The sequence below is a fragment of the Lampetra fluviatilis genome, chromosome 55, assembly GCF_964198595.1.
Source record: "Lampetra fluviatilis chromosome 55, kcLamFluv1.1, whole genome shotgun sequence".
Classification (NCBI taxonomy): domain Eukaryota; kingdom Metazoa; phylum Chordata; class Hyperoartia; order Petromyzontiformes; family Petromyzontidae; genus Lampetra; species Lampetra fluviatilis.
This window is the reverse complement of record NC_136329.1, coordinates 6,904,346-6,930,025: the sequence shown is the minus strand read 5'-3', so window position 1 is coordinate 6,930,025 and position 25,680 is coordinate 6,904,346. Positions and strand designations below refer to the sequence as shown.

At 43.4% G+C, this 25,680-nt stretch overlaps 1 protein-coding gene across 1 annotated transcript; it reads right to left on the bottom strand.

Annotated features, from left to right (window-relative positions):
• Positions 1 to 7,205: 7,205 nt before the first annotated feature.
• On the bottom strand, positions 7,206 to 20,204 carry LOC144949868 (uncharacterized). Its single transcript, XM_078879858.1, has 7 exons — positions 19,836 to 20,204; positions 16,655 to 16,760; positions 15,495 to 15,629; positions 15,094 to 15,153; positions 11,825 to 11,962; positions 9,399 to 9,536; positions 7,206 to 7,614 (listed from the first exon to the last, which is right to left on the bottom strand). Exons 2-7 carry the CDS (start codon positions 16,758 to 16,760, stop codon positions 7,235 to 7,237), a joined length of 957 nt encoding a protein of 318 aa, XP_078735984.1. The 5' UTR covers positions 19,836 to 20,204; the 3' UTR covers positions 7,206 to 7,234.
• Positions 20,205 to 25,680: the final 5,476 nt, after the last annotated feature.

Below are 25,680 nucleotides of genomic sequence, written 5' to 3'. Positions count from 1 at the left end.
GTTTGCAGAGAACCTTGGTCTCGGAAAATACAATTTCATGAGAGCCCACCGAGTTGTAGCAATGATCGGCAACGGCCGAAGAATCAGTTCTGCCGTGTTTCAGATCTGACTTGTGCTCGCGGACACGATCAGAAACATGACGTTTCGTTTCTCCAATGTAGCAATCACCACAAATGCAACTCAATTTGTAGACTCCAGGATACTGTAAGTCAGGAACGACATCCTTCACAGATGGAATCAAATCAGATGGAATCTGTGAAGGATGTCGTTCCTGACTTACAGTATCCTGGAGTCTACAAATTGAGTTGCATTTGTGGTGATTGCTACATTGGAGAAACGAAACGTCATGTTTCTGATCGTGTCCGCGAGCACAAGTCAGATCTGAAACACGGCAGAACTGATTATTCGGCCGTTGCCGATCATTGCTACAACTCGGTGGGCTCTCATGAAATTGTATTTTCCGAGACCAAGGTTCTCTGCAAACCTCCTGGCTACCATCAAAGGTTTGTACACGAAGCCATACAAATATACAAACACAGACATAATTTCAACCGTGATGACGGTTACAAACTGAGTAATCATTGGAAAGATGTGATTAACCATGCAAAAAAGATTTAACTACACTTATTTGCCAATCTTATTTGACAGACAACCATTACTGTTTTACCATGTTTAGTGGTGGTCTTCTTGTTACAGGTTGAGTCACGAACCGCACCTCTCCATAACAAAGGCTCAGCCTTTGTTATGCAGTCTATTCTTAGTCTCAAGCCTCACCTTACCATATTAATAATAAGTATGCGGCCCTTGCCCCACCACCTTCTCCAACCATTATATAAACGCAGTGGTAACTCCTGCATCTCTCATTTACTTGATACAGCTGTCGTGGCTGTGACGGTACCACCTGAAGACGGAAGTTTGTGTTGCCTCCGAAACGTCGTGATTTTTATTTTACTTTTTAATGTTTTTACCTACGTGACTTTACCGAAAAAACCTAAGAATATGAATCATTGCAGTCACGAAAGCTTCAAATCTAGTTGTCTTATCAATCGGGATAATACAATGGTTCTCGCTTTAACTTTTACTGATTATGTTTTACTGTATTTGTCAAGTCTCAAAATTCAGATCTCTCCGCAGGATACAGTTCTTATAATTAAGATTATTAAGCATGCACTTAGGAAGGCACCAGTCAGACTCTGTGTTAAGCAACTTTAATCTAAGAAAAACATAACATTCAAATATGCAAACTCTTGTGCTAGGAATTGCAACACAGTACTCTTGGAGATGTCCTCCTCATTGATCCGTACATTTAACCCTCAAGTTACATTTGGTAACTGGGTAATAGAACAATCTGCTAATTCCTCAGAGTAAGGTGATCATACACGGCGACAGGAAAAAGCACTAATGAAACATGTGCCTAAGCAAAAGTAGACCTCAATGAATTCATTGGTAAGATTATGTGATTAACAAAATGTCTTGGAACAATGGGGTACGGCAGTGTTCCTGCTTGTCTAGCAAATGCTCATCAATTGGCTAAGGCTTCAATAAATTAGCAGGCAAGATTTTGTGATCAAAAGAAAATTTTCAACCCGACTGTCCCTGTGAGTGTGTAGATTCGTAACGTAGATGTTGAGAAAATGTTTAGTTTCATCAATCACATTGGTATAGTTATGAAATTAACAAAAAATGACAAATACTTCCAACGACCGTATCTACGTAACTCAATGGGCAGCAATAATTTTCAAGATCAGCTAATAGTTAACGCGCTACCTTAGGATGGCCACCCTTTTTGAAACGCAAAGATAACTTTGGAGTAATCTTATAAGTCCCGATATGTGCGTTATGTGTGTGTGTTGGTGTATTGTATCCTTGCTCAACTCTTTGCGTTAAGCAGACGCCGAGGTGGGGCGTTTCTTGTACCAAAAATTCCTTGGTTCCCTGCTGAGAAATGAGTCGTGTGTGTGGGCGTGTCATACTGCAGGCCTCTCTGCTGCTGGATGAGCTGAGTCGGCACGACGCTTGTCTTTGAAGATGCCCGATTGCGCTCGCAGCTCGTCCGCCGGTCGCCGGTGCCGACACTATTTCTAAGTTGCGCCGGTCACGCTCTCTCCCTTGCACCAGGCACGGTTGGTCCTTGTAGACTTGACCTTTGCAGGAGAGTGCTCAGCTTCCGAGTCTGCACGCTCGTGGGTAATCCTTAGCCGCTGGTCCTGTGCGATGCTCGCTTGGTCGATGCTTGGCGCTTTTCCGCCCTTTCTCCAGGTCGATTGCTCGTCGTTGCTCGTCACTCTTTCTCTCTCTTTTTCTCTTGCTGCAGCTGCTAGTGGGAGCTGGCACTCAATGTAGAATAAAACTTTTAGCGATGCTTCGTCTGTCAGCGCCGAACTCATACTCCGTGACACATCGCTACTCTGCAAGCCTCGCCATCCTTGGTCGATTGTGGGGCCCACCCCCGGAGCTTGTCGCAGCAAGACTCCGTTGCATGATCAGTCGTGAAATTCTCCCCTCTCTGCGCGTCTCTTGCGAGAGAAAAAAAAAACATGCCCTCTGTCTCGTTCTCCTCCCGTGGCCGCAGCTGCCTGGCTGCCCCCAGCTGTCTGGTTGCCCCCCCCCCCTCCCTTTGACCTTTGACTGGCTGCTTTCCATACTCGGTTTATGTTTTGGTCCCCCCCCCCCCTCTCTGCCTTCGTGGTGTTTGCTATCTCAAGGGGAGTCACCCTCCATACGTATTTTATTGCTACCATGTGTTGTGTCAAATTGTGGGAAGACAGATGTGGTTTGGAGGCTCTGGTCCTATGGAATAAATATTATCTTGGTCGTGTGCGATTGACCTATTTCGCCTTGTATCTTTTTTGAATTACCTTAGGTCTAATACTTCATAATTATTATTTGGTTTATGTTTAACCAAGATTGGTGATGTACCATGGTTGTTACCTCAGGTATTCTGAGGGTGTATTAAGCTTTGTTCTCCGTCCGTCTCGCAGGCATCTGTGCTTTATTCGAGTTATATTTTGATATCCTGAGGTTGGAGATATAGCTAAGTTTTGACTTAAGCTTTCGTGACTGCTGGAATTCATATTCTTTGGTTCTTTAGGTAAAGTCACGTAGATAGAAAGATAGAATAAGAAAAACATATATAAGGTGAATACGAGTAATTTAAGTAATAATAAAAGCCACTAATGTAGACTGCAGTCTGGTTCTTAATCTGAGAGTGTACTGGGTCTATAACGTCGATTTCTTCTGGTTGCAAAGTTTAGAACTTTTACCGTTGGAGGAGAGAAAAACCGCCAGTTGTAATGTCCGTTTGCCCTGTGGCTCTCGCTTTTGTGGAAAGCCGATTGGAGTGATGTAAAGGCTATGTCAGCAAGTTTTGATTTGAAACCAGGCTGTTCCTGCTGGAGAATTGTTTGTGAACTGTCCAAAACGTCCAAGGAGGTCGTGACTCATGGTCCCCTGCCCCGTGGAGATTTTCCAGATTGTCATTAACCTCCCTTTGCCCCGGGGTTTTATTATTTAATGGCCTCCAGATACTTGGTGTGGCTTGTGGGAGGTAGCGGGGTGAGAGTGTTTGTTTCAACTTTTTTTTCGATTGATATATTTAAAAATATTGGCAGATTTATTCTTAACATCAATTTTGGAAAAAGGCCTATATATACAACAAATGTTCTTCCATTGTAGTCGCATGGTTCTTAAGTAATGTCCGGTTAATGGTGACATTGTAGCGCTTCAATCATCTCTTTGAACAGGCAATTTCAATGTGGAATGAATAGTTGATCCACCGATAAGGCGTGCAGCGACTCCAGTTAATGCATAGACTATTACAGCTTTCTTTGCAAAGCAACGATTGATTTGATTTTTCAACAATTTCAGTAGGAATGTTTGCCCACTCCAGCTCCACCAGTGATGAAGACTCTTAAGCGTTCAAGAGAGTGTTCACTCTCAGGCTCTTCATGCAATTGCTTGTTAATGCTGTGACCATTCTAAACATTTCCTGTTGTCCTACATTCATTGCTCTACGTGCCGATTTTAATTGTTCTTCATCCATTTCCACATCTGGCACCTCTTCTTCTTCATCTTCCATTTCAACAGGTACAGCTTCTTCGAGAATGTTGAGTGCATGAACTTGATTTCATGCATTCTCCAGTTGTCTGTCACGTTCACGATGCACTTCCATATGGTCACTCATCTGTTTGAGCTGTTGTTCATTTCCCAGAAATGCTTCCTTTGCAGTATCAGATCCTTGCAATAGTTCTTGTTCACTTCTGTATGGTTTGTATTGAACCAGAAGGCTAGAATAGTAGTTTTCAGGATCTGTTACAACCACAAAGTATGTCACTCTAACAACTGCTGGAACATTTCTTTTCAGCATTTTTGTTCTATCAGTGAACGTGATCATCTATCTTCCTCTTGCAGAGTTTTCTACTTCTTCAGATGCATATTCATCGATATTTGAAGCAGCATGCTATTGATGAGTCCTCATCATTCTTCTTGCATGTATTTGTATGATGGTGGATCTGACACTTTTTCACAAGCTCATAGAGCTCAGAACTCTTGTTCGGCTTTTTTGCTGTGCACACTTGATCAATTCGATTGATTTCCTCAGGTGTATTGAATGAAGGATGATCTTTTATCCACACCAGGATGTGTAGATGTGGACTTCCACGATTTTGGAACTTGATTCGCCACCAGTAATCCTTCAATCGACCACCAAACACTTCATGATTGTCAAGAATTTCATAAGTGCGTTCAATCGAATCATGAAGTGTCGAGTGACTATGACAGGATACAGTTTGATCAATCGTTGTGTGGCATATATGTTGAGTTCATTTGGATCTTCATCGGGTCTTTCATCAGCTATTAAGAGTGCCTTGCGCATATCAAGCCAATTCAAATAATTGCAACTGAATGTCCCGAAGTATGTTGGTGGTCCTATTGAATGTATTTGTCCGATCAATTCATTCAGCACTGTTTCCCAATATGCAGCTGATCCTCCTTATTTCATGAGTATTATCAGAGACTTCGTATTCATCCTCCATATTTGGCTGATCACAATCTATCAAAGCCATAACTGATGTTTGTACATGTGTAATGCGAGCAAGGATTGAGGGGGGCGGAGTCTGGGTCATGTGAGGAGAGGGAGGAGTTAGGGTCACGTGGGGGAGAGGATTTAGGGAGAGAACCGGAAGGGATCAGGGAGTTAAGACGGAGTGAAAACGGGAGGAGGCCACGCTGGGCAGTACTGGGAGGGTGGCGCGATCGCCACGTGTTGGGAGACCTCGGCACCGTCGGCCATCGGTGTCCGGGCGCAGGGGGGCTAGCGGGCTGTGGGAAGGCTGGCCGTGAGCGAGGAGGAGCGGAGCAGCAGTGTGGCTGCAGAGCGGAGCAGCAGGGTGGCTGCAGAGCGGAGCAGCAGTGTGGCTGCAGGGCGGAGCAGCAGTGTGGCTGCAGAGCGGAGCAGCAGGGTGGCTGCAGGGCGGAGCAGCAGTGTGGCTGTGGAGTGCTCGACTGAGGAGACGCGGGCCTGAGCGAGGACGCCGTGGGAGCGAGATTTACACGAACCCAAATAAAGGACAATGGAGATCGACACTGTGGAAGAGTCCTTTATTACACATGCATCGTTTCAACTTGTGCTGCCATATGTATTTGCATTGCCTCTCGCAGATGTGGTGATGAATCTTCTTCTTCTCGCATTCTTGGATCGGCAATGTCATTTTTCGGATGAACATCTATGAAGTTGATGGTGAATTCAAAATGTCTTGATCCTGTTGATCGTCTGCAGATTCGTTCAAGTTCTTCAAATGTGTCACACTCAATAATGCATGCTCTGCCATTGCCTGCCGGTGCACCTTTCTGACCCCATGAATGTGAATCAGTGAAGTAGTATTTGTCATCATAATGCACAATTGCTAGTGATTTGTATCCTGTTATTAGTACGCCAGCCTGATGATTTGTGAACAAATCATGAAATGCATCGCCCAAAGTGATTTCTTGTGAATCGCCTTCATTGACTCAGTCTTGTAGACTTCCAACGAGTAGTGTTTCCTCATCATAGGCTATTGAGAATTAGTTGTTGAATGTAATGAAGTCGTTTCTTATGACATGGAAATGTTTGACTTGCAGATATCCATTTGCTGTCATTGGATATCCTAGATTCTCAAGTTTGGCCAATCGAATGGTTTCATACATTTCATCACCCGCAATCAAGTTCACGTTCAATGTGTTTGTGGTCCATATGCTTGGTGGCAGTATAGCAGCTCTTACAATATTTGCCAACACCATTGCCCCATGTAAACATCTTCATTTGCTTGATGCCATGCAGCGCGAACAATTCTAGATCTTTCATTGATTGGCATATAAGCATTTGCAGGTTCTTGCGGCTGATTTTGCTCCACTGGTTGTTGCGCAGGAATAGCAACTGAATGTAGATCAGCGATGTTTGCTTCTTCATTGATTGTTACATCCGGATAAAGTGGATTAATTCGAATTCGCCAGTTGAGTGCAATGTAAACTTGTTCACGATTTATAGAGAATTCACGTGTGATGTTGAGATTCTCAACATGTTTTGTGATGACAATCATTCCAGTATTATCCATTGCTCGTGGAAGTGTGTCACTAACTTCAAAGATGTCCATAGCAAAAAGCACTGCCTGTCCACGGAAGCCATATTGACCGAAGACTCCAGTGAATTTGATGATCTTCACAAATGGTATAACTCTTGATAATAGACATTGTTCTGGCTGTGTTAAGACTCGAATCACATCTGGAATTTCAGCAGGATCCAAGTGATTCCAGTGAGCTTTTGGTGGTGCAGCTTTTTTGTTACTGCTGATGTGTGTCTTGCAACGTGAACACATTTGCAATGTTTTCTTTGATGACAATTCGGTCATGATGCTCGATTGCATTTTCATTACGTCGTACTCTGTAAATCTGATTTGGATAGCAGCATTTGGTGCAGACTTCACAGATTTGACTGCAGAATGTATCGATTGCATTGTCAAATGTTGTCATGTCAGCATTGAGTGCTTCAAGACGTTGCGATTGATATTCACGATTTTGCTTTAATATGACATCACGTGCTTCAAGTGTTTCTGCAACTCTGAATTGTGACGTGTTCACGCACAGATTGCAATCGAGCATCATGATCATCTGGTGTTTCTTGATTTCTTGATTGTATGTGATGTTCATTCAAACGATCACGTCGTTCCTCAAGTCTGGCATGCTTGCCTCTTCATCTTCATTAGCACGCTTTTCTTGGTACTTTTGCCGAGCCTTTTGTAACCGTCGCTTTCGTTGCTTTGCATCTGAATTGTGACATGTGTTTACGCATAGATTGCAATCGAGCATCACGAGCTTCTGGTGTTTCTTGATTTCTTGATTGTTTGTGATATTCACGGTCTCGTTGCAATCGGACGTCACGTGCTTCTGGTGTTTTATCATTCAAACGATCACGTCGTTTCTGAAGTCTGGCGCGCCTTGCCTCTTCGTCCTCATTAGCACGCTTTTCTTTGTACTTTTGCCGAGCCTTTGCTAACCGTCGCTTTCGTTGCGTTGAAGTTTCATTTGGATTTCTCTTCACACGATCCCTTTTTTGTTTACCATTTGTCGTTACCGATGTTCCTGTTGGCACGAGTATAGGACAAATAACATTGGGTGAAAGAGTGGTTGGCAATTTTTGATAAGTCGGGGCTTGAACTCATGACCTGAGAGTTGAATTTTTTTACATAAAACCACATTTCCAAACCTCAACCAACTTATCAACGACAGACAACTCACTTTAAATGCTACAATTTAAAGCTCTATATGAAGTACCAAAAATCTTAGTTAAAAAAAAATACTAATTTCATACCAGATAATTGATCTTTTGACCTTTAGATCGAACTCAACCTATTTGTCCACCACATGTAAATGGATAAAACATCAATATGAATGTTAAAAGTTCACTTTAAATGGGGTTAGTGCAAAAATGATGTCACTGACCCTATCCATGCATTGTCCCATTGATGCACTACATCATAATAAACAACTTTTGTAAAGACACCAAAGCATTTAATGTTACGAGTTTCGAACTCTGGACTCCTACGTTGGTATTAATTTTTATTTTTCACAAAACCTGTTCGCAAAGCACTCGTCGAGTAAGGCTTCCATACAAAATATGAATTGCTTTAAACAAGCCAATGGATTAATTTATGCCGATTTTGATACAGGTATGCATTGTCTCCGGATCCGAGTACGTGTGCTAAATTTTGAATTGATTGGACAACAGGAATTAGACTAAATTTTGATTACAAGATTTGACCACGACAAACATAGGAGTCAAGTTAAATAAAACGGTTGAAAAACTACGACGCTTCGATCGCAACACAAACAGTCGTCATCAGGATGATGATGACCGCATCCTGATGATGACCGCTTGTGTTGCCATCGAAACGTCGTAGTTTTGAGTTATTTTTTTTACCTATCTACGTGACTTTACGGAAAGACCCAAAGAATACACGAAAATATTCCTTGAGGAAAGGAATAAGCACAAAAAGCATAAAAAATGAGTTTGCTAATCTAGAAAGGAATATGACAACAGATTAGGATCGTAGAAGTGGCTTATCACATGGACATTTATAGGAACCCAAACACTTAAAACACATGCCGCAAAATGTGGAGGGGAAAACCATAGGACCGAGAGAAAAATCCACGTGACCACGGTGAAAGACACGCACAAACTCCAAATATACAACAGGTGTCAGGGTCAGGATCGAACCCACGACCTCAGGTGTCCATCTCATTTATTGCAGCATGACCGAGATAATGTGGGTGATTAGGAGCATAAATCATCATGCGAACTCCTATCATCCTCGCAGCCGCAGCGGCTTTTTGCTAGATCATCGAACAAAGATGGTCACCGCATCGCACGCTTTCAGACGGAAGAGCTCTGCCAATATAAGTAAGCCACTAGGAGCTATGTACTTTTAAATAATAATTTAGTTTGGCAAACTAATTTTTTAAAATGCATTTTGTGCTTGGTATGTTGTCCTTCCCCCCCCCCCCGCACCTCAGATTAGCACGGTTGGCTATGTACGGTGCGAAAGAAATTCAACATAGAAATGTACGTGAAGCAAGAAAACTACAATAGTTTTTTTTTGGGTTAGATTGCATGAATATAAACGTTTCGATCGCAACACAAGCAATCGTCATCCCCTGATGACGATTTCTTGTGTTGCTGTAAAAACGTCATGATATTGTTATTATTTTTTCTATCTACGTGGCTTTACCGAAAGACCCAAAGAATATGAATTCCTGCAAACACAAAAGCTTTAAGTCAATTAGTTACTACTTTAGCACTAATCGGTTGTGTTGGAGAGCAAAAACCCAAAGCGTTTTTTTTCTTTCCTCTCTCTCCAAGACCTTACCTTCGCCAACGTCCTCCTCATCCAACACCACCTCGACAAAGTTTTGATCTGCAGTGGCCGGGCACCCACGGAAACTCCCCGTCACCGCCGGTCTCTCATTGGCTCCTCCCCCAAATTTGAAGTGATTAAAATCCAGGCCTGTAATAATAATAAGCACTTTCATTCATGACAAATGGAAGGTCTAATAATACAGTGGTTCTTAACCTTTACTGCAGCCTTGCACCCGTTTGGTTCCCAATCGTAATTCTTTTTATAATGTTAATAAACACAGAGGGTTTGATGAAACAAAATATTTGTTACTTACGTGCCCGTGCTTAATTTGTGTTTCAACGATTTGCCTTAAAAAAAATATGGCCATGTCTCACAGCCCCCAGAAAGGGCATCTCGCACCCCCAGAAGGTGCGTGCGCCTCAGGTTAGTAACCACTGGTCTATTAGATGCAAAAAAAAACAACCACTGGTCTATTAGATGTGTAATGACAGGGTGACCCCTGCCGGCCTGCAAGGGTAATTAGTTATAGCTGCATTGCATAATGCCTTATTATGAAGGGGTGTATCTGGGGTAAAGGTCAAGGGCGAAGTCAGTCGAGAAGCTCCGGGAACCATCCCGAAGGGTCTGGAAGGTTCTAGAAAGGGGGCGTGGCCAGAGGTGGAGCTTGGCCACCCCGGCAGATATAAGGAGCACCGAACCAGAGCTTCGGGGCTGTTAGTGTGGGGTCTGGGTCCTGGTTGCATCGCTACCATCGTCATCTCTTTGACCACGTGGCTGTTCTTTTGCAAGACCAGCTCCGTCGCCACCGCTACGCTTGTCAACCCACATGCTTAGCACAGGACGGAGATGGGCTGCGTGTTTGGACAGCCTAGGTGTAGCCACGTTACCAAGTGTATCGCCCTGTGTGCTCTTAATAAATAAGAAGCCTTCTACTAGACGTGTGCTGGAAGTCGCTCACTACAGATGTAAAAAAAACAGTTTTGCATAGGCAGGTTATGGATATATCAAATACACTTTTGAGTTCTTGACATGTTTACTTAAGTTTTATCTTCGCATCTTCAGCTTTTAAACTAAAAGTTATTATTTCAAGTCATTAAACCTAAACTGACACATTGTGGGTGTGTGTGCCTCAGGTTAGTAACCAATTGTCTATTAGATGTGTAGTCACGTTCAGGGTGTCACTATGGTGTTAGCACCAGCCACTGTCACAAGAGTGCTACTGTGCGTCTGGAACCTCTCTCGGGGGCCAGAGTAAGTACGGCATGCGAGCAGGCCCTAGGGGGCATAGTCCTGGTGACGACCTGAGAGAGGGCAAGTGAGGACGGGGTAGTCTGGGTAAACCCGAGAGGACATGTGACCAGGGCAGGGTAACAAAGGGGGCTTGAGGGACACGTGATGCTCGGTCGGGATCCTTCGGGAAAGATCCCGAAGGACGTGTGGCCGAGGGCGGAGCGAGGCCACGCTCAGGAGCATAAAGGGGCAGTCCCGGGAACATTTGCAGGAGCAAAAGAAAGGGGGAGTAGGGCAGAGGTGAGCTTGTGCAGTACAAACAAAAAAAATGTCAACAATTTTTTTTTACAAATAGATCCTCCATTTAACAATTAATTAACATGGAACAAACTTAACGAGCCCAAAAAAGGTAAAACTGGACGTAACATTTATCAGCACACGATAATATTACTTTAGGAAAGGAATGACAACAGATTAGGATAGTAGAAGTGGCTTATCACATGGACATTTATAGGAACCCAAATACTTTAAACGCATGCTGCAAAATGTGGAGGGGAAAACCGTAGGTCCCAGAGAAAAATCCACATGACCACGATGAAAGAGACTCACAAACTCCAAATATACCACATCCTCGCAGCGGTTTTTGGCTGGCCATCGAACAAAGATGGTCACCGCATCGCGTGCTTTCAGATGCGCTTCTGCGGCCGTCTGGAACAGCTCTTCCTTCCGATATTAGTAAGCTACTAGGAGCTATGTACTTTAAAATCATCATCTAGATTGGCAAACTCATTTAAAAAAATTATTTTTGTGCTTAGTATGTTGTCCTTTCCCCCCCCCCTCGCATCTCCGATTAGCACAGGTGGCTATGTATGGTGCGAAATGCATAAATATAAATGTGTCGTTAAACCCGCCACCACTCGATACAGCCAATTAATAAGGTTTGTCACGTAACGAAAATGTGCCAATTAGTTAATACTATAGCACTAATCGGTTGTGTGTTGGAGAGCAAAACCCACAGCGACATTTACACATTTGAGTACCGCGACGTTTTCGCCAGTAATTACAACAACAACAACCAGCCTCGTCAGGCGATTCGCCAGAACTGTGAAGAAATCCTCCTCCTGTTTGTGGCGAAAGCCTACTTAATGCATTAAACAAAACGAGAAAGCGTTTTTTTTCTTTCCTCTCTCTCTCCGCAACCTCACCTTCGCCAACGTCCTCCTCATCCAACTCCACCTCGACAAAGTTCTGGTCTGCAGTGGCCGGGCACCCACGGGAACTCCCCGTCAACGCCGGTCTCTCATTGGCTCCTCCCTCAAATTTTAAGCGATTAAAATCCAGGCCTGTAATAATAACAATAAGCACCATCATTCATGACAGATAGAAGGTCTAATAATACAGTGGTTCTTAACCTTTACTGCAGACTTGCACCCCTTTGGTTCTCAATCGTAAAAAAAATGTATAATGTTAATAAACGCATATGGTTTGATGAAACAAAGTATTTGTTACTTACGTGCCGTGCTTAATTTGTGTTTCGAAGATGTGCCTTATAAAAAAAAAATATGGCCATGTCTCACAGCACCCAGCAAGGGCATCTCGCACCCCCAGTTTGTGCGTGCGCCTCAGGTTAGTAACCACTGGTCTATTAGATGTGTAGTGACGTTAAGAGCGTCACTATGGTATTAGCGCCATCCACTGTCACAAGAGTGCTACTGTGCATCTGGAACCTTTCCCGGGGGCCAGAGTAAGTACGGCATGCGAGCAGGCCCTAGGGGGCATAGTCCTGGTGACTACCTGAGAGAGGGCAAGTGAGGACGGGGTAGTCTGGGTGAACCCGAGAGGGCACGTGACCGGGACAGGGTAGCAAACGGGGCTTGAGGGACACGTGATGCACGGTCGGGATCCTTCGGGAAAGATCCCGAAGGGGGCATAGCCGAGGGCGGAGCGAGGCCACGCTCAGGAGCATAATGGGGCAATCTTGATTTGAAGCTTTCATGACTGCAGAAATCCATACTCTTTCGGTAAAGTCACATATTTTATACCTACGTGACTTTACCGAAAGAACCAAAGAGCATAAAGGGGCAGTTCAAGACTGTTCCCTGCAATCAACCCTAGGCGCTACGTCTATCCGATCTTCGGTCTCCGCTCAGCATCGTAGGTCAGTCAGGATGTTACTGACAGGATGTTACCGACTGACACGGTTATGTAGTTACCCTGTTGGGGTCTAGTTAACGTGTGTACGTTTATATAATTAGCCCTGTTGGGGCTGTGTAATAAACGTGTTGCCTCCAAGTCAAGTGTGTGCCTCCGTGAAGAACACTACAGATGTAAAAAAAACAACCACTAGTCTATGAGATGTTAAAAAAACAAGTGTTTCATGGGCAGGTTATGGATATATCAAATACAATTTTGAATTCTTGATGTGTTTACTTAAGTTTTCCTCTACGCATCTTCAACTTTCACTTCCACTGAACTAAAAGTTATTATTTTAAGTCATTAAATCAAAACTGCCACATTAACATTGAAACATATAATACCATGTACATATTTATTTTTTATATTGCTGTTGGGCTGGCTGGAGGGACGGATGGAAGGATGTGCATGTCCAAAGGATGTGGGCATTGTTCGTTTGATGATGACGCAAAAGATTACTAGTTCCGTTTTTAGCGAGTTATGTTCCTTAAATATAAGCTCTAGCAGCCAAAAATCAAGACACTGGCCCTCACTCATCTGAATCGTGGACGGCTACGGACATGGCAAACAAAAATATAATTGAGGAACCAGGAGTGTGGCAGTATCAGGCTTCTCTCGCTCACGACAATCCTCCATAAATGGTAGATCAAACAATCATCCAACGACAACTGTGGTAAAGTTCAAGCCGTCAAACGTGTCATCGACGATTTCGCCATTCCATGAACATCCCCGGCAGTGTGTCGCTGCAATACATACAGCGTATACTGACATCTGAGAGGTGTAGTAGTAGTTGTGCTGTTGTTTTTATAAAGGACGTCGTTGGTCACCGCAGAGAACCGTAGCGACACGACCACCGCCATTCTACGATAGCTGGGCACCAAAACTGTGCCACACGCCCTTCCCCGCATTGGCCTCATGGGGGAGCCTCCGGACCAAAAAAGTTTATTTTATTTAGTTTTTCTGCCGAATCAATTCCAATTACGTATTTACGTACGTTATCGGAATGTGAAAGGGTTAATTGCCCAACCACACCTTAATTACGTACCTTCGTCTTGGAAAAATCTATTTCGTGTGTGCCCACAGTGTGTGCCCGCAGTGTGTGCCCGCAGTGTGTGCCCGCAGTGTGTGCCCGCAGTGTGTGCCCGCAGTGTGTGCCCGCAGTGTGTGCCCGCAGTGTGTGCCCGCAGTGTGTGCCCGCAGTGTGTGCCCGCAGTGTGTGCCCGCAGTGTGTGCCCGCAGTGTGTGCCCGCAGCGTTAAAACAATGATACAGGAAAGCCACCCACACGGATGCCTATCTAAAGCCTGACTCCCACCATCATCCAGCCCAGAAGAATTCCCTCATCAAAACACTACACCATAGGGCCCGTTGCATCTCCGACAAGGAACACCTAGCCAGTGAGCTGGAGCACGTACACCAAGCCCTCAGGATGAATGGATATTCTGACCGTAAAATCTGCAAAGCTGTCTCCCCAGCCATGGGGAGACAACCATCTGAGGACCCAATCAAAACCATCACCTTGCCATACATAGCAGTTATTACCAAAAAGATTTCCAAAATCTTAAACAAACACAAAATCCAGATTCGTCTCAACACAGTACATAAAATCCGTGATTTGATCCCATCTGTAAAGGATGTTATTCCTGACATGCAATATCCTGATGTCTACAAATTAAGTTGTGGCTGCGGCAGCAGTTACATTGGGGAAACGAAATGTCTCGGACCATTTTCGTGAACACAAGGCAGATCTGAAGCACGGTAGGACCAATACCTCTGCCATTGCGGATAATTATTTTAATGCTGTGGACACACACAAAATAGATTTTTCCAAGACGAAGGTACTCTGCAAACCCACTGGCTATCATCAGAGATTTGGTCATGAAGCCATCCAGATATTTTAGCAGACACAACTTCAACCGAGAAGATGGGTACAAATTGAGCAATCATTGGAAGAACGTGATTAACCAGGTAAAGTCTTAACCTGATGTGATGTTTTCATCCTTCCTGCAATTTTAGCTGACTGAGTTGCATTATGAGGTTGGATGTCTTTGTATTGACGGGCTGGAAGTCCTTCTCGCTCAGTCACCGATGCTGCAACATACTAGGCAAGTCCCCAATGCTGCGGCATACTAAGCTCGTGCATTGATATGCTAATCTCACACAATACATTAGCCACTTCCACAGCCTCAAGCAGACCATTTCTCGCCCTGCCCTCTTACCCTGAGGCTGCACCCATCTCAGGCCTATATAAGACCTTGTTTCAGTAGCTTTCTCTCTCTCACCTGAAGATGGTCGCTTGGTTGCGAGTATAGAATTTTCTGTCTTCTTCTTCTTTCGTATGGCTGATGCAGATGCAGAGCAACAACCAGAACGTCACATTCAGGTGGTCAAGCCAAACAACCGCAGAAGCAGAGTAGCGAATCATCATTGCTGTGATGATGTCTCGTTCATATTTGTGGATTGGGAGCATTGCGTCGTTATACGTTGTGTATGGTCTGTTCTAAGTGACCACAGTCGCACCACTACTGGAGAATTTTCCATTTGTGCATCAGGTAACCGCATCTGCCATGGTTTGTGCAGCGGATGCATTTTAGGGCAGACCATGAGCTTCGTGGAAGATCAAAACCCAAGGGTATTCTGCCTTGGGTCTTTCACAACAAGGTGTGACCAAAATTAAACTCACTTTTTCGACGGTCCTCCTCGTCAAATTCCACCTTGATGAAGTTCCGGCCTGCAGTGGGCAGGAATCCATGGGAATCTTCCACCTCCTGTGGCCTCTCACTGGCTCCCTCAATCTTCACATTCTTCAGAAGTTCAGCTAGAATGAAGAAAACGCAGCATGGGGTTTCCACCTGTGCTTTGAAGAAGGGCCATTGGTTGCCTAAAATGTCACCATTGATATATATACTAGTTCATAAAGCCTATCTTCGCCTGGCAAAAGTTTAAACAAATATAAGAATTAACCTGATGTGTTTTTTTACAATTTTTATCTACGATTAGACACAAACTACTCCAAAAATTAGCACTTTTCCACAAAAAAACTAAAATTGTTGACTTTATTCAACTTTTTTATATTTAAAGCCGTACCCATCGGAAACCGCTCAATTTAAAGAATCCGTTCTTTTTTTATTAGCCCCAGCCTGCCAAGGTGCCACCTCGGCCGGCTGGACAATCTAGGCGAGGCCGGGGGCTCTGCATGGGACTAGGCCTCACCACGCCACTGTCAGGTGAGTACTTTGTGCTATACAGTCGATAAATACTGCTATAGAGTCAGCATGTATTACTGTAGTGATACAGGTACCACCACAGTCGGTATGCACTGCTGTAATCATAGCAGGTACCACCACAGTCAATACACACTGCTGTTAGATTTTTAAGAGTAGTTTTGACATGTTTTTTTGGCCCGGGCAACGCCAGGTATATAAGCAAGTTGCATATATTTGCAACAGTGGGCAGAGTTTTATTGATTTTTATTGGCGTGGCTCTGCTGTCCACTTAGTGGGCAGAGTCTTCTGCACGGGAGCAGCAAATGTTATCACGAAGCACACGCATCGATCGGTCGATGTTAGTATTTGTTCTAAATCGAAAGAGTAACAATCGGATTCGTCAGTTGTAATAAAACTATCAATACATTCTTTACTCCAAATATTTTTCTGTTCATTAAAAAAACTAAATTTTATTAGCTGAAACGTAATTTATACCTAGATTAGTGGTTTTTGACATCAAGATCCGCGGGAAATTGATATTTTTGTATTATCCATGGCCGTCCTCCCCGTCATTAGCGCAGATAATTGAGAGTCTATTGTACATGTCGGAGACAAGAATAAGCACTGCTGATCTCACCGCCATAAATGTCTGCGCTTTTCTTCACCAAATCCGGCCAGGTCTCAAGACTCGTATCGTCTTCACATTCTTGTTTGATGGATGCAAAGTCAATCCAAGAAGCCATCTGAGGATTAAAAACAAAACCAACAACAATCAGACATGCACACGTGTAGTGATTCGATCACAGCCAAAAATACCCAGCCGACTTCATGGACACGGCGTGCATGATACGGACAGTCATGAAAATAAAAACAAGCCCCTCTGATTGGTACTTTACGGGCCTGAAAGGGGATTGGTTCGAGGCAGGAAAATTTAAGGGGATTGGAGGAGAAATATAACATGGAAAAAGCGTGAAACGGAGGAAGATTGACAGGAAGGACTGTTGGAATGCATTAGAGAAAGTGGAAGACGATTGGCTGGAGGCATTTCAGAAGTTTAAGGAACCTTTGGGAAAGAAGCTTGAGGGATATATAAAGGGAAAGCGAGATAGTTTGAGATGCCTAAAGTGAAGGGACTCCTTGAAAACCCACATGTGTCCCGTGCCTGAGGAAATAAAGACTCCTATTGGTTGGAGACTACACACGTATAAATCAAACATCCTACAAATAACCCTATATAGCCTATTGTGGGAGAAGTGCTGTGCGCAAGCATCTGTTATGGCCACCACGGTGTACAAGATGGTGGTGGTTTGGCTAACACCACACCTGGCCACCTTTGTCTCACCCAAAGAAAGTCGGGTGTGGTGTGGCAGATAAGTGAATAACAGCAGTTAAGTCTCCTTCAAATACTTAAATGCTCGTGGTCAAATCATTAATTAACTACATTTGATTTAGTTCATCAGAATCAACATCACGCGTTTAAAGTATTTGGCTACTGCTATAAATTTGCACGTGATGACAAGCCACTTTCGTTGAGCTATCATTTGTGATGGTCACTTCTGAAAGAAAACAGCTCAGTGGGGCCTTACTTGGTAAAATCGTCTTCTTGGTTCTTTCGGTAAAAGGGAAATAATAAAATAATAAAAATTTAACATAATAAAATACAATTCTCACGACGTTTCGGCCACAACGCAAGCAGCCGTACTCAGGTGAAGAACAGGGCTGTTGGAAAGACAGCGTCTGAATAAACACCACCAAGCTTGACAAAGTAATTTGCATATCAAAAGAGGAATTTAGCATAGTTATAGAAATGCAGATATGGGATTAGTCACTACTTGTGGAATGTGTGGGGGGGGGTCTCAAAGTCATATTATACTCGTGTATTATGTAGGATTAGCAGTAATAAAGGGAGGAAATAGAATTAGCAGTAATAAAGGGAAGGAATTTTAATAGTAAGGAGCTGCAGCAGCCAAACCACCACGTAAAAAACTAAAATAGAAACTACATCAATATCATCAATATACTCTCCAATAAGCTGAGCTACTAACAGTAAGTAATACATTACAATTCTATGTCGCAAAAAATATAATATGCCTCCAGCTAAACTTTTTTCTTACATCACATGAATCTACCCCGTACTATATAATGCCATAGACAAACCCAACATTAAATTATACACTGCATCACTATACATTGTAATATTACACTATGTATTATTCTACCCACCCTACTGTATACCACACTGCTGTATATTAATTATACAATTACGATACTATATATTACCTTATACATTATAGTATACATTATTATAGACGCTCAACCCACAGTAGCTGCCCTGCCCATCTCTAAACCTTTATAAACAGGCTGCAGATTCCCCCTCTTTTTAAATCCTTTATATTAAGTTCACTTGCTTACTTGCTTAGGACCGTGCAAATCTTTTGGTCGTTTTTTAACCCACTTCCCGTGATCCAATCGAGCTGACATTTTGCACACAGACTCGTTGTGCTTGACAATTCATTTTCGTGAAAAAATTTTTCCTAAATTTTACACTGTTTAGGGAATTTTTTTAAAATATTTAATTACCAATTGCTTGTGGCAGACAATCTGACCCATAAGTGGCAGCCATCTCAAGCCAGAGGACGAGAGGACTGTAGCCGCCCGTTTCATGATGACGCAAATGTTGACTAACCACATGGCATGAAATCCCTGCCCCCACGCTGTACAATGGAGACTATTTATAGAGCAGTTAAATTGAAGCCGCCAGGTTCTTGAAAGTGGTAAAACAGGTCAACGCTAGTGCCCTCGGGAATATACGGGGCATGTCAAGAGGTGATCTTTCATTTTTAAATCCTTTATATTAACTTCACTTGCTTGCTTACTCAAGAAAAACAGAAATGAATAATAAAATGAAACCGATGCCACGCATATAAAGGATTTATAGTGAAAAACTTTGTTTTTACGGATTAATTTTTTACACGCGTTTATTTAGCTCACTGTTGTTGTTGTCGTTTTTGTTGTTATCGTATCCTCAAATTTTGTAACTCAATTTTAACCCACTTCCCAATGTGGTATCGACTGCAAACTTGGTATACTTAAGTCATACTGATGACAATACTATATTCTATCATAAAAATATCAATTTTTAAACAAATATTTTGTATATGTTATGTTTCAGCTTGGGTCTAATTGTCCACGGTCCCTAACGTTATGGCAAGCTTCGGGGTCACTTACTGGAGTCGTGGCGTTCTTCCATGACTATTACATTTCATAGCAGCGTGTTTAAAAAAAAAAGTTGTTTTTAAATATTACTTATTCACCTGAAGACGGTTGCTTGTGTTGCGATCGAAACGTCGTGATCTATTATTTTTTCTACCTACGTTACTTTACCGAAAGAACCAAAAACTATGGATTCCTGCAGTCACGAAAGCTTCAAATCAAGATTGATGATGAAAATGAGAAGCCACTTTGGTCGAAATATTATTTGTGATGATCAGGGCCTTACACCTGGTAAACTGAACATAATACAAAAAAAATAGTAATACCGTAGCAATAATATGTATTGTGTCCACGCTACGTATTGTAATATCTATGTAAAATAATAATACAGTACAGCGCTGTGTGCCATGCACGTTCGAGACGCGTCAACCTTCACGAAGCAGTGGATTAGAGCATTACAACAATTTTAATCAACGCGCGCGCTTACGATTGCAATGAGAGACGAGGTACAATTTTTTTTACTTAAGTGGCAGAATGACGAACACGCGTGGATTTTATCAGCCCACAAACAAATCACATCGGTCACGTAATCGTATTGGACCTACCTCGGTCTCACCCGGACTCCGTCGCCCGGCGAGGCGCGCGAGATCTCCGGCAGCGAAATCAGGCAAGGCAGGCCCTGGCGCGGGCCCGGGGCGTGCCGGGACAACGAGGGCTTTTGTCCGGCAGCGAAATCAGGCAAGGCAGGCTCTGGGCTTGCGCTTGGGCCTGGAGCCCGCCACGACACGAGGAATGTTGTGCCTGCGTGTTTTATTTCGCACTTAAAAAAATATATAAAATAAATAAATAAACGGTTCAATTATGGAGAGGATTAACATCACACACAATGCAGCAATCACATTCAAGCGCCACACACACAGAGAGATTACAAATGAAAAAAAAGTTCCCTTTCCACTCGGTGCTTCCTGTTGGCTCAGTGCAATGACAAAGGCCCCCCGTGTAGACCACACGGGCTGTAGGGGCAAGTGCTGTGAGCAGACACACAGACAAAGGTCCCTCGAGTAGCCCACAGACTGGTGGGGCAAGTGCTGTGAGCACGCACACAAAGGTCCACGTGTAGCCTACAGAGGCTATAGGTGCAAGTGCTGTGGGAATACACAGACAAAGGTCCCCCGAGTAGCCCACACGGGCTATAGGGGCAAGTGATGTGGGAACACACAAAGGTCCCCCGAGTAGCCCACACGGGATGTAGGGACAAGTACTGTGGGAACACACAAAGGTCCCCCGTGTAGCCCACACGGGCCGTAGGGGCAAGTGCTGTGAGCACACACACACAAAGGTCCCCCGTGTGGCGCACACGGGCTGCATGTCTCTCAGATCAATGGCAGGGACGATGGCGTAAGTCCAGGAGGTGCCAGTGCTTGGAACTTGGGGTTGCTTCTGCGTGGTGGTTTGTTGGTCCCTCTGGCGACCGACTGCGTTTGGGGCCGTCCATAAATGACGTCACGCGAATTTGGACGATTTTTGACCCCCCCCTCGTCACACGGCATCACAAAAAGTCAGACCCCCCCCCTCGAATATGACGCCACAAAGCTCTGCCCCCCCCACCCCAAAACCATATTTTCATTTTGAAAATAAAACATGCTTCAAATCGCTTTGAACGATTGTCATTTTAGTGCGTATTTAATGTGGCGCTGCACTCTGATGTTGTAGGAGTGTTGTTATAACAATTAGTGTTGTTATAACAACACTCCTACAACAATTAGTGTTGTTGTAACAACACTCCTACAACATCAAAGTGCAGCTACATGACTTTACCGAAAAAAACAAAGAGTATGAATCCTTGCAGCCACGCACGAAACCTTCAAATCTAGAATCAGGGTGTAGGCCAGGGCCGTTATTATCCAATCGGCCACAGTAGGCACTGTGCCGAGGGCCTACTCACCCAGCCACCTACTCACTCACACAGCCACCCACTCATTCACTCACCCACTCATTCACTTGCCCACCAGGGCCGTATTATCCAATAGGCCACAGTAAGCAGTGTCAAGGGCCTTCTCACTCAGCCACCCACTCATGCACCCACCCAACAGGGCCGTGTTATCCAATACGCCACATTAGGCACTGTTTCTAGAGCCTACGAAAACTAAAAGGGCCTTCAACAAAATTTTACTGCGTTATTTTCATTTGTTTGTATGTTTGTTAAAACATTTAAGTAACAAAGATATATTCTTGAATCAATATATTTATGTCGCAAGGATAGGCACAGTACAGGGTGCTTAATTATTTTTATAACACTTCTGAGAATTTGCAGCAATACCACAAGAAATGTGCTTCCGGGCTCTGGAGACCACCTAGATAAAATTCCAGGCATGTGTTGACAAAATGGCGAACAAGTAGAGACTCTGACTTTTTGAAGCTATGTGTTGACAAAATGGCGAACAAGTGGAGACACGTAGAAAGTAAAATAAAATAAAAACAAAAATCACGACGTTTCGGAGGCAACACAAGTCTCCGTCATCAGGTGGGACCGTCACAGCCAGATTAGCTGTATCTCTGGCTGTGACGGTCCCACCTGATGACGGAGACTTGTGTTGCCTCCGAAACGTCGTGATTTTTGTTTTTATTTTATTTTACTTTCTACGTGACTTTACCGAAAAAACCTAAGAAGATGATTCCTTGCAGTCACGAAAGCTTCAAATCTAGAAACAAGTGGAGACTTTGACTTTTTGAAGCTATGTGTTGACAAAATGGCGAAGTGGAGACGCTTTGACTTTTTGAAGCTATTAATGTACATTTGTTAACATGTTACAGTGTATAATCCGTTCTTTTGCCATTAAAAATGATAGTATCATATAAATGTTAGCATTTTTTCAAGCACCCTGTATAAATAAAGAGGAACAGTCATGTAAATCGTTTTTGTTTTCATAAGGTTGTTGTTGTTTGACTTCCATCCTACTGGGAGATTTTTGCACACAGCGTTGGTGTACGGTGTTTTTTCTGCAATATTTTGCTGTCTTTTCTTGGATTTTCTGTTTGCACTTAGTCACATATTCACTTTAAGATGTTTTCTTGTTCATGTTTTTGTTTTTAAATCCTTATATTAAGTTCGCTTGCTTGCTTGCTTACGACCGTGTAAATCTTTCGGTCGTTTTTAACCTCCACAGCCCTTGGCTGAGTAACGCAGTTGGTAGCGCCCTCGCTTCCCATGCCAAAGGTCGCGGGATCGATCCCCGCGTCCTCCACAGGCGAATATATTTTTAAATCCTTTATTAAATCCTTTATATTAAGTTCACTTGCTTGCTTGCGCGCTTACGACCGTGCAAATCTTTCGGTCGTTTTTTAACCCACTTCCCGTGATCCAATCGAGCTGACATTTTGTTAAATCCTTTATATTAAGTTCGCTTGCTTGCTTACGACCGTGTAAATCTTTCGGTCGTTTTTTAACCCACTTCCCGTGATCCAATCGAGCTGACATTTTCCACACAGACTCGTTTTGCGATACAATTAATGTTCGTGACATTTCCCCCCCAAAATTTTACACTTTTTAGGCAAAAAAATTTAATTTTACATTTATTAAAATATAACTCATTCATGGCTTTGGCTGAAGGTCACGGTGTAGGAGCCCAGAGCATGACACCTCCACAGGCCCTGGTGGAGTAACGCAGTTGGTAGCGCCCTCGCTTCCCATGCCAAAGGTCGCGGGATCGATCCCCGCGTCCTCCACAGGCAAATATATTTTTAAATCCTTTATATTAAGTTCGCTTGCTTGCTTGCTTGCGCGCTTACGACCGTGCAAATCTTTCGGTCGTTTTTTAACCCACTTCCCGTGATCCAATCGAGCTGACATTTTGTTAAATCCTTTAAATTAAGTTCGCTTGCTTGCTTGCTTACGACCGTGTAAATCTTTCGGTCGTTTTTTAACCCACTTCCCGTGATCCAATCGAGCTGACATTTTGCACAGACTCGTTGTGCGTGACAATTAATGTTCGTGAAAATTTTTTTCCAAAATGTTACACTTTTTAGGACAAAAATATTATATTTAATTACCAATTGCTTAATGGTGGCATGCAATCATCTGACCCATAGGTGGCAGCCATCTCAAGCCAGAGGACGAGAGGACTCTAGCCGCCACGCATATAAAGGATTTATAGTGAAAAACTTTGTTTTTACGGGTTATACTTGTTTGTTTGTTGCGGTTGCACCCGATTCAAGAGCCGAATGGCTCACATGGCTATACCTAATAAATGAACTTGAAGGTGACATAAATTAACACCGGCGATGATTTTTTCCAAATTCTTTTTCAAATTAAATCTGCTAATCTGCGGCACACAGCGCGCTTCCGTCGAATTAGGGCAGACTAAATAGTGAACGTATCAGCAGTAACAACATCTGTCCAGCGGCTGGACCAAGTACGCTTGAAACAAGCGGAGTTACGGCAGCAACTGTATGTTATCACTGAAGGCCCATAAAACAGATGTGCCTAGAGCTTGACAAGAACCTTAATCTGGCCCTGTGCGGAGGCTCATCGACCTTTTCGTTGATACCCTGGTGAGGAGTTCCTGGAGTACATGAGCTATCTTGTTATTGATCTGCGAAGCCGACTCCGTGGATCAGATGTTCAGTCCAACTTCCCCTTCCAGACGAAGGTAGACCACCCTGCTTGTTTTTATTGGGTGCAATTGTGAACAATAGCCATATCAGACATTGGTACATCTGTAGTGTGTTATTACAGAGGCGCACACACTGTTGTTTGAGGCAACGCGTTTAATAAACAACCTCACTCATCATCTTCTTGGTTCTTTCGGTAAAGTCACGTAGAATGGAAATAAAAAAAGAATAAAAAATAAAACATAATAAAAGTTCTCACGACGTTTCGGCCACAACGCAAGCAGCCGTCCTCAGGTGGAGTCATTCAGAAACGTCGTGAGAACTATTTTATTATGTTTTATTTTTTATTATTTCCCTTCTACGTGACTTTACCGAAAGAACCAAGAAGATGAATCCCTGCAGTCACGAAAGCTTTAAATCGAAATTTAACCTCACTCATCACTGAGTTCTACAGTTAAGTGTGGCTATACTGTTCCTAGACTGTTCGCTATGTGTGTGTGTGTGTGAGTTAGCTGAACGAACGGGCCAGCCAGCACATACGCTGCCTGACCCACGATCCCCAGCTAAGACTCTACGGCGAACGAGGAGCAAAGACCCCTTGAGTTGATCTCCACAAACGAGCCCCGAATCCCCGAACGCGCTCTCCCCTTTGCTGCATCAAGGACGGGCGCCTCCGCTTCCGGTCACGTGTCCTTAACTCCTCCTGCAATCGAGGGCCACTTCCGGTCACGTGCCCTTAGCTCATCCAATCGGGGCACCGGACGCTCCAGCAATGGCTGACGTGACCCACAGAGACATCTGTGTCTCTACAGACTATTATTTGGTTCTTTCGGTTAAGTCACGTCTAAAGATAAAATAATAAATTAAATTAAATAATAGAATACGACGTTTCGATTGCAACACAAGCAATCATCATCAGGTATAATGAAATAGCGACATAATATCTAACCAGAAAACTATAGACAGACATATTAGCAGACAGATATCACAAGATACATACATAGCGAGAACAACACAGGTGACAGAGAGGGGTGATCGTCTCTGTGGGGTGGCCTTAAATAGACAGAGGGGGGGCGGAGGCAGAGAGAGGGAGGGGGGTTAGAAAAAATTAGCATATCAATGAGTGGTCCAAAAGAAAACGTGGTGCTGCGAGTACGATGGCACAGCAAGCAAGCCTGAAAATCAGGAGAAAGACACACTAAAATTAAATAACCTAGTAAAATATCGAAATGTAATGTAATACAACACAGAGGGTCGGTCAACACACAATTAACGCATAGCCTGGTTGATTACGTATTTCAAAGATTGCTAAGTTAGAATTTAAGTGTGAACATTCTAAAGAGGACACAGGCAGAGAAAACAAGTCGCCAGAGAGAGAGAAAAAAGATAAGCTTAAAACTTCCCCGTAGAAGTGGTTCAATCTTAATTTTAGAACTTTCGTGACTGCAGGAATTATTATTTGGTTCTTTCGGTTAAGTCACGTCTAAAGATAAAATAATAAATTAAATTAAATAATAGAATACGACGTTTCGATTGCAACACAAGCAATCATCATCAGGTATAATGAAATAGCGACATAATATCTAACCAGAAAACTATAGACAGACATATTAGCAGACAGATATCACAAGATACATACATAGCGAGAGCAACACAGGTGACAGAGAGGGGTGATCGTCTCTGTGGGGTGGCCTTAAATAGACAGAGGGGGGGCGGAGGCAGAGAGAGGGAGGGGGGTTAGAAAAAATTAGCATATCAATGAGTGGTCCAAAAGAAAACGTGGTGCTGCGAGTACGATGGCACAGCAAGCAAGCCTGAAAATCAGGAGAAAGACACACT

Coding starts and splice junctions, on each gene's coding strand:
- LOC144949868 (XM_078879858.1), bottom strand. CDS start 16,760: ATGGCTTCTTGGATTGACTTTGCATCCATCAAACAAGAATGTGAAGAC. Junction 15,630..16,654: donor AAGCGCAGACATTTATGGCG/GTGAGATCAGCA, acceptor TCTTCATTCTAG/CTGAACTTCTGAAGAATGTG. Junction 15,154..15,494: donor CGAGGAGGACCGTCGAAAAA/GTGAGTTTAATT, acceptor CATCTGCATCAG/CCATACGAAAGAAGAAGAAG.